Raw genomic sequence first — 9,231 nt, 5'->3', positions numbered from 1 at the left:
TTTTTTTTTTCTTTATGCCTTTAATTTGTCTACACTCGATGTATAGTGATATGTGTACACCTGTGTACTAAAACTGTACCTGTTAAGCTACACATGTGCATAGAACTGTTCCATTTCTCTAATGTTTTATGCTTTGTTGATCCCTTTCACAGTGCTGTCTGAGAAATAGGAGAGCAGCTAGTATTGGAAATACAGAGTTGTGAACCCAAAAGAGGATGCATATATCTTTGGGTCCCCTAGTGTCAAGCTCACAGTAGGAGTTTGATAAATATTTGTTAATTGAATAACTCAACTGATTCATATTCACCTTGCTCAGGTGAGGAAGGCCCCCCTCCTCCTCAGTCAGTTTTAACATGGCAAGGCCTCCCCCTCCCTTCCTTCTCTCCCTGCTCTGCCACAGGGACTCAGCTGTGTCCAACAACAAGACGCCCCACAGTAGCTCCATCAGCCACATCGAGTCGGTCCTGCAGCAGCTAGACGACGCCCAGGTGCAGATGGAGGAGCTGTTCCATGAGCGGAAGATCAAGCTGGACATCTTCCTGCAGCTGCGCATCTTTGAGCAGTATACCATTGAGGTAGCGGTGGGGGGCAGGAGGGGAGCTGGGCATGGGGCGTGGAGAGTGCTTCCTGACCAACAGCACTGTCCCAGGGAATTAGAGGGGGGTATGCATCCAGGATGCCCTTTTAGAACTCAAGAAATTCACATTGCATGATGATACATTCCTTCCAGTCCATCTCATCCCATCGCCAAGCAGAGCCCCTCTGTCGTACTTTCTGTTGTTGGATTACTTCGCTGAAGTTTTTGTTGCTGTTCATTGACTCTTACTTGGTACTTTGGTTCCTGAAAGACCATGGAATTGGTTGTTTAGTAGTCAAAGTAGAGTAATTGAGTTCACTAGCTTCATGAGTGGGTAGGTGTTAAAATTATGTGGCCTCCTCAGCTGGCGAATATAGATCAGGGATTAGATGAAGTCACAGCAGCCAAGAAGCCAGGAAGGATGCCCTGTATCTTCAGTTTGATTTCTGCCTATTAAGAAAGTAAGTCTGTGCCAAGGCCATTTGTTGTTTCATTTCATAGACTCTTTGGTTCATTTTTGGAAGGTCAGAATCATATGTTCTTGTTTATTTATGTCCCCTTTATGATACCATTTAAAAATGTCTGCCCCACAAAATATCTACCTCTTATTATTTTCTTCTTTGAAACAGTAACTAAAGCCAGGCCAATAGGGTTTCTGGGCTATGAAGAGTATCCAACATATAAGTACTTTTTCTTTTTCAGGAATGGTAAAGAGTTAAATTAAAGGCACTGTCCTCTCTTTGCTCCTGACTGGTATGGTAGGAGGGAAAGCCATTCTCCATCCACTATTTCTTTTTAATTTTGTTTTGCATTCCAGCTATTGCCCTCGAGTTAGAGCTGCTGGGTTTCTGCGGATTGATCTTCCCAACAATATCTATAGAAGTTTCCATGAAACTGGTCTAGAAGGAAAATGATTTTTTTTTCCCAAAACAAATAATTTATTTTATGAAATTTATTTGGAAAACATTTGACTGCCTATTTTATATCAAATACAATGTTAAAAATAAGAGATACAGTTCCTGCCCTTAAAGTCATACTGGTAAGGAAGACAAACAAGTAAAAATAATAATAATTCAGTGAGATATTTATATATGCACACACACACAAATATATATATATATATGAGGGTATTTCAAAAAGTTCATGGAAAGATTATTTTATTTTAAAAGATTAGATTATCTTTTAATTCTACTTTTCCATGAACTTTTTGAAGTACCTGCTTACAAACAAAAATGAACACAGATGTTATGGGAACATAAGGATTATTACTGGAGCTAGTCATCTCTCCTCAGCACCCATACTCTCCCCTCTTAGAGAAAAATGATTATTTTTTAATGTTGAAATCTCCAATATCACAATCCTAATCCAACTCAGGACTAGAAGACTGTCTTGGCAACAGCTGCCCTCTTCTTCAGTCCTAGGACCAAAAATGTTTATATTGAGAATCTGAAATGTAAAAGAAAAGCAATCTTAAAGGTAATCATCTTCCTATTGCTTACTTTTTTATGATCTTTCTCTTCTCATAAGCACACCTGCCTCCCTGGGAGCCCTTGTAATTTGTTGCTTAAGGATTTCTTGTTCTAAAAGGTTCTTCCTGGACAGTTTCTGGAACAAAGGGAAAGATCAGTCTTTAAATCTAGATCTAAATAGCCTTCCAACTGATGCCATATATTTCATTTATTTTGAATCTAAACTCAAAAGGATTTCAGGTGGCAAGTATTAAAACATATTTTGAATGAACAATTAAAATGCCAGTGGTAAAATAAAGATATTGACATGCAGTGAAGAATAAATGTGGTGAACTTCATAAACATGGGATGACAAAAGTAATAGAGGGAGGAGAGAGAAAGGGTGTGAGTCATCAGTCTTTAGTAACTGGGAGTGAGACTCACAAAAGTCAATAGTTGCGTTAAAGTGTAGGCCCCAGGCACTCTCACAGTTCTTCCTTAGCTCCATTTTGCCTACCAGGAGTAAATATATACAAGGGGAAATGATGTTAGCTGGTGTGGTGATTTTGCTGTTGTTTTCTTTCCTTACTCTCCTGTCATTCCAGGTCCATATTAAAAAAATGCTTAAGGGGGAGTAAACAATCCGAGAGTTCAGATTATTTGATTAGATGGCTGTGGTTGAGAGGTTAGAGTTGCTGGTTTAGTTCTAGAATGGGTCAGGTAACTTCACTTTGACATGGACTGCACCCCTGTCATCAGCTGGGGGCATCAGTAGGGTGTATTTGCCTGTAGTGATCTGGGTAAATCCAGTTCTGCTCCTGAAAAACAATCCAAAGCATGTGCAGAAAATATCCTTTAAAAAATATGTGTGTAACTCAAATACTTTAAAATTGGACTCTATTTAAATATTGGAGTGGAGGAACTATATATTTTAATTGCAGGACTAACAATTAAAAATTCCCTTCCCTCCCCAAATACTGCATAACAACTTGGACAACTTGGTATGTAATAGAACAAAAGTGGGGGAATGATGTGAGGGCCTACTAAAACAAGGGAGATAAAAATATTGACTTGATTCTGCATTCTTTGGTGTAGGCTGTGACATCCAGGTTTTAGAAAGATCTTGTTCCCCATTTTGTGGGAGGTTCAAAATTTGGGGAAAATGCGTATTATCTTAGAAATGGAAATCCTCCAAACCTGTGGAAATACTCTGCTTCAAGTCAGATTGTCAGAAGTTATTTTTGAGGGTGATGATATTTCAAATACCAACTATGTTTCACTGTGGAGATGAAGAGCAAAATTCTCGAAAAGCTTCAGAGTGTGAAACTAAGAATGGTTTCTGAAATGAGAGGTGTGTCAAAGCTGACATAAGCCAGTGCAGGATATGTGATTGCAGAACCTACAGCTGTGGTTCCTTTCCTAAAGGAAGGCATTTGATGAACATATTCTGAATTCCTGGGGATTACTGAGAACCAGAGCAGGCCTGCTACCCTGACATCTAGGGAATCTAAGTGTGGCTCCTTAACCATATCACTGATGACTGAGACGAGCTCATTAATTTAAAAATTAGGATAGCACGTGAGTTGCTGCACTGGTCTCCTTTTACTGAATAATAACGGTGTATATGGCTCCCACATTATAACCTGGAATGAGATCATAGGGCATTTCCACTTAAAGTGAAACTTATCCCAGATTTGTTGGACAGATGTTCAAAAACAGGACTGCAGTTGCATTCCTGACATATCTTCTTGGACTTTCTAGAGACTAGATAAAGTGACCTATGATGGAACATGATGTTCTATGAAGTTTTTTTCCTGAAGGTTCAGCCTGCCTCTATGAAAGACATTTATATGAACTGGTTTTGATAGAAGAGACACTTCACAAAATTCTAATAATGTTTATTTTGTGATGATAATAAGATAGGTGATTTTTTCCTTGTTTTTGATGCTTTCTTGCATTTCCAAGTTTTCTACAATTAATTAGAAACAATAGGCCAGTAGTCTGCAAAATTTTAAAATTACACACTCTTTCAATGAAATATTTTTGAACTTGCAACCCCCTACATATGCATATTTATTATTTTATGTTATAAAAATGTTTTATTACTGGCTAAAAATTTTGAAACTCAATATACCCTTTGGGTAAAGTTTAGCTTTTTTTATTAGAAGTTGTGGTTCCATATTTCAAATAGTCTTCTGATGATTTCCAATTATTTTTGCCTGATTTCTTGATAGATCTGATTAGATTGGGTTTTTTTTTNAATGTTTATTTTGTGATGATAATAAGATAGGTGATTTTTTCCTTGTTTTTGATGCTTTCTTGCATTTCCAAGTTTTCTACAATTAATTAGAAACAATAGGCCAGTAGTCTGCAAAATTTTAAAATTACACACTCTTTCAATGAAATATTTTTGAACTTGCAACCCCCTACATATGCATATTTATTATTTTATGTTATAAAAATGTTTTATTACTGGCTAAAAATTTTGAAACTCAATATACCCTTTGGGTAAAGTTTAGCTTTTTTTATTAGAAGTTGTGGTTCCATATTTCAAATAGTCTTCTGATGATTTCCAATTATTTTTGCCTGATTTCTTGATAGATCTGATTAGATTGGGTTTTTTTTTTCCTTACTCCATGAAGTGACCTGACAGAGTTCGAAGTTTTCTTGTACTTTCATGATTAGTGTTATCTTCAAACTGCAGTTTTTTTGCAGGAAACTTTTAAGCCACTGTATCTTTTTGTGAAGGTTAGTTTAGTTAAAACTGGGCGTATGAAAAGAGCAATAATTTGAAATATGCTGAAAGCAATGAACAAATAAGCCACAGTCATCCTCTCTGAATTGTGGCTCTCCTGCTTTCCCTGAGGAGCCTTTTCTTACTTCACATGGCACAAAACCATCTGCCATGTGTCAGAGAAAGACTCCAGCATCAATCTACCAGTGAAAGTCCGAGGGAACTTTATATATATTTCTTACTGCTTTCCCTGAGGAGCCTTTTCTTACTTCACATGGCACAAAACCATCTGCCATGTGTCAGGGAAAGACTCCAGCATCAATCTACCAGTGAAAGTCCGAGGGAACTTTATATATATTTCTTTGGTTTAATAGAATATGTGTGCATATAATATATATTCACATATATATGCATATTTACATAGAGATAATTTTTCTGTCTTTTATCTATGGATAACTTGGGCATCCCCTGAGGTAGGCATACTTACTTAGGAGAGTCCTAGAAATGACACCAAGAAAGATACTCTAAACAAGGGACTTTCTGAAAATAGGGGCCACATTTATGGTCCTTCTTTTAAATCTCTAACTCTGTAAACACTGGCACTTTCCTGGTGCAGCCCAGGAGATAGGTGCCTTTGCAGTGACTTTATCACCTATCTTGTCTAGGCTTTGCTCACTTAAAAAGCCCCTGTTTGTTTTTTCAAGGTAAGTGCTTCCCATACACTGACTTTTTAAAAGTTTGCTCAGTGCTCCTGAAACTTTATCTGAGTAATTAAACAGAGTAAGGAATGGAATAGCCAACTCTAAATCTATGGGATTTATATTAGAACAAGTTGGGGACAGGTTGAGGCTGGGAAGAAATGGCATTCAAGGAGGAAACTTCTGCCTAGAAAAAAGAAAGCTGGTTGCAACTTTCTGGTGGTCTCAATACTTCAATTGGTTATATGCAGAGGCCTGCAGAATTTTATGTTAGAAAGAGCCTTTCACCTGTATAGAAATTCAACTCAGAAAGCATTTAGTGATCACCTACTATGTACCAAAAACTATGCTGGGCGTTGAGGATACAACAGTCCCTGCCATCAGAGGGCTAGTTGGGGAGAAACACAGAAACAGAGAGTCATCATACAATGTGATAATTTTATGACAGAGAGAGGATCATGGTTTGGTGCAAACACTGAGTGGGGAATGCTTGGCCCATTCGGGCTGCCCATGGAAGGTTTCCCAATGAGATTATACTGGTAGGATAGGCAAAAGGCGGTAGTCAGGATTTGGCATCCCTGGAGGACGTCACCCGCCTCTACCCGAATATCTCCAGAGCCCAGAAGTTGGGGGGCATAGGAGAGGGGGGAGAAAAGAGGGAGCTCAGGATCTCCCTAATGTGTTGAGCCAAAATCTCCACCTTTTACACTTTGGCCCTTGTTCTGCTCTCTAGAAAACAAACAACCTAGAACAAATCTGTTCCCTCTTTTATTTGGAAGCCTTATAAATACTTGAAAATGTTTATCATAAGCCTCTTTTCCTTTATCTGAAAAACCATGTGATTGACTTATTTCTGTAGTCCCCTCTGACTCTAAAATTTCTGTGACTATTTCTCTTTGTTGTCAGCCCTTCTCTATGGTGCATATCCCCAGTTTATTCACCTCTTTCTGAATAGGGCATGGTCACCCTCACTAACTCCTGTTGTCACCTCCTGCTGGAGGGGCTCACATGCACCCACATTGCACATGTCATGTTGAAGACACTGGCACTTTCCTGGTGCAGCCCAGGAGATAGGTGCCTTTGCAGTGACTTTATCACCTATCTTGTCCAGGCTTTGCTCACTTAAAAGCCCCTGTTTGTTTTTTCAAGGTAAGTGCTTCCCATACACTGACTTTTTAAAAAAACTTGAATGGCAGTTTTTATATTTTCCATCTCAGATTTTACTCTTTTATTTTTTGCACAGTTCTTCAGCCTATGAAAATAGATTTATATTTAGTTCATTATAACTATCAATGCTATGGCTGTTTGCAATATTGGCCGGGGCAGGCAGGACCCTGTGGAGCTTCAGTGGAGATTCTCCACTGACACAGCCATCAGCCTGCACGGTCACCATCGGCTGTGAATCACCTAAAGGCACCATCATTAGTCCAATTTCATCACTTTTTCTTCCATAGAAACAAAGTAAGGCTCTGCAAAGCCTTGCTGTTCTCCATGTTTGTAACATGCCAAATCCACCAGCACAGTAACTATATCAAGATAAAGAAAATAAGTTCTGACATCATCTTTGTGGATTCTTTCTAGTGATCATGGTAGCATTTTCTAAATGTACCCCAGATCCTTTGAGGAGGAAATCTGGAATAAATACAATGAAGTAAACCAAATTCCTCACAAAATATATATTTGATAGTCTCTTCTAGACCTTTTGTCAAATTAATTTCAGACTCGTTGGGAGATTTTCCCTACCATCTTTTTTTTTTTTTTTTTTTTTTTTTTTTTTTTTTTAATCAGGATTATTCACACAGCTTTAGTTTTCTGGCAAGTCACCTGTTTTTAGTAAATTATCAAAGATCCCTGATGAAAACTGTTAGATCACTCTGTAATGAGGTGAGTCTAGGGCTGTGGGCCTGACTCAGGTGACATTATCAAGATTCATACTCTCTCTGCTCCTTAGTAAATTATCAAAGATCCCTGATGAAAACTGTTAGATCACTCTGTAATGAGGTGAGTCTGGGGCTGTGGGCCTGACTCAGGTGACATTATCAAGATTCATACTCTCTCTGCTCTTTCTTTCTGGTAAAGATGCAGTAGAAGGGAGCAGATGTAAGCTACAGCACTAGGTATTTAGCTTACGTGGGAAAAAAGAACATCCCAACACTCAAGCATTGGTAAGTATTAGAATGGGTGAACAATATATGTTGTGAGAGCTCTTCAACAAAGGGGAGATTTTTTGAAAATGGAATAGAGCTCCACAAGTCTCAAATCAATAAGAGGCAAAGGCATGCACAAAATTACTACTCAAGATCCCTTCCAACCCTATTAAATGACAAAGTCATGATTATATCAAATACCACAGTTTTAATTGTGATGATAGTGAAGAAAAGAAAATGAAATGGCCATAAAAATTATCCAATTATCCAAATTATCCAATGGGAGTAGAAATTAAGTAATTGAACATTGGAACTCATCAATTATAGCATTTTGCAATATGTTCTTATATTATTTTGCAAAAAATTAAAAACTACTGAGCAGACTCATTACTCCCAAGTCCTTTTGCTTTTCTAGAAAATTCTTGCAGTATCCCCAAAGGTCTTTATATAGCTATTTAAATAAATATTTTAACTCTTCAGACAGGTTATACATATTTCTCGAACAGAGGGAAGTGCTATGATACCTTTCAAATAATCTGTTTTAGAATTCACCAATCTCATCCTTTTTAAAATTGATTCACAGGAAAGAACTTAACCCTGTATTCAACAAGAATAGTAAATGACTGTGATAATTTAGTTTATTTTCATTTCACAGTGGTAACCTATATCAACACATTATAAATAAAATAGCTCTTCCTATGCAATGAGATGACTCTTCAGCTACAGTATGTCTTTTCCTATCAGTCAGCACTCGTAGGCCAGTAGAGAATATTTAGCTTCTACTTTTCTCATCTTGATAAAAATAATGACATCATAAAACAGAAGGGTGTTCTTTTTGCAATTGACAGCCCATGCATGTCAGTAGCATCTCATCACAATGAAATGCCAAGTTAGTTGGAATGAGATTGAACCTTAATATATGGAACGTATGTAGTGTTGATTAAATATATTATCACCTTTGCTGAGAGGCAGTATTGCTGTGATCAAATGTGCAGAATTTTGAATTAGACTTCCTAGGTTTGAAACCTGTTTCACCAGCTTTACAAATTGTGTGACCTTAGGCAAGTTACTTATGCTCTTGAAGCCTCAGTTTTCACATCTGAGAAATGGGGATGAGATAATATTTCCCAGCCCATACAGTTGTTGTGAGAATTTAATGAGTTAACACCTACAATGTTTTTAGCAAAGTTCCTAGCACTTCATCAGTGCTTAATACATTATAGTCAGTATTGTTGTTGTTATTCACAATACATTCTCTTATATATGTGTGAGTATATTTACTTCCAGATTTTAAACAGTTAAATATCTCATCTTATTCTTCCCCATTGTTTCTCTCCTAATTTGCTAGAGTCATATTAGGAGATCCCTGAGTGTTCAGGAAGAGCACCTGCTGTGGCAACCAAAGACTTCTGCTCTTGCCATTCAGAGGACCTGCCTATGCAGAGAGCAGGTCACACTTCTGTCTGCTGCAGCCTTAGTCCCTCTGTTCACACCCCAGTACCAGATTGCAGATGTGTCTTCTATCCATGAAAAGGCCCCTGGGGAACCAGAGAATTCTAGATAGGTTTTCATTATCTTTTTTCCAAAGAAACTGGCAAGGTCAATTAAAAAGAAAAAAAAAAAAAAA

The 9,231-nt window shown here is 37.7% G+C and overlaps 1 protein-coding gene across 1 annotated transcript in view; it reads left to right on the top strand.

Moving 5' to 3' along the window:
- LOC103588259 (kalirin) overlaps positions 1-9,231 on the top strand; it is a gene marked incomplete at its 3' end in the record, with an annotated part of 440,967 nt that overhangs the window by 375,574 nt on the left and 56,162 nt on the right. Inside the window, exon 13 of the mRNA XM_008569903.1 lies at positions 401-575. Coding sequence (XP_008568125.1) covers positions 401-575 — 175 coding nt within the window. The remainder of the gene's footprint in view (positions 1-400; positions 576-9,231) is intronic.

The sequence above is a fragment of the Galeopterus variegatus genome, unplaced genomic scaffold (genome assembly GCF_000696425.1).
Source record: "Galeopterus variegatus unplaced genomic scaffold, G_variegatus-3.0.2 Scaffold542, whole genome shotgun sequence".
In the NCBI taxonomy this organism is placed as follows: domain Eukaryota; kingdom Metazoa; phylum Chordata; class Mammalia; order Dermoptera; family Cynocephalidae; genus Galeopterus; species Galeopterus variegatus.
Note: the sequence above shows the minus strand (reverse complement) of the source record. Positions and strands in the feature narration are given on the sequence as shown.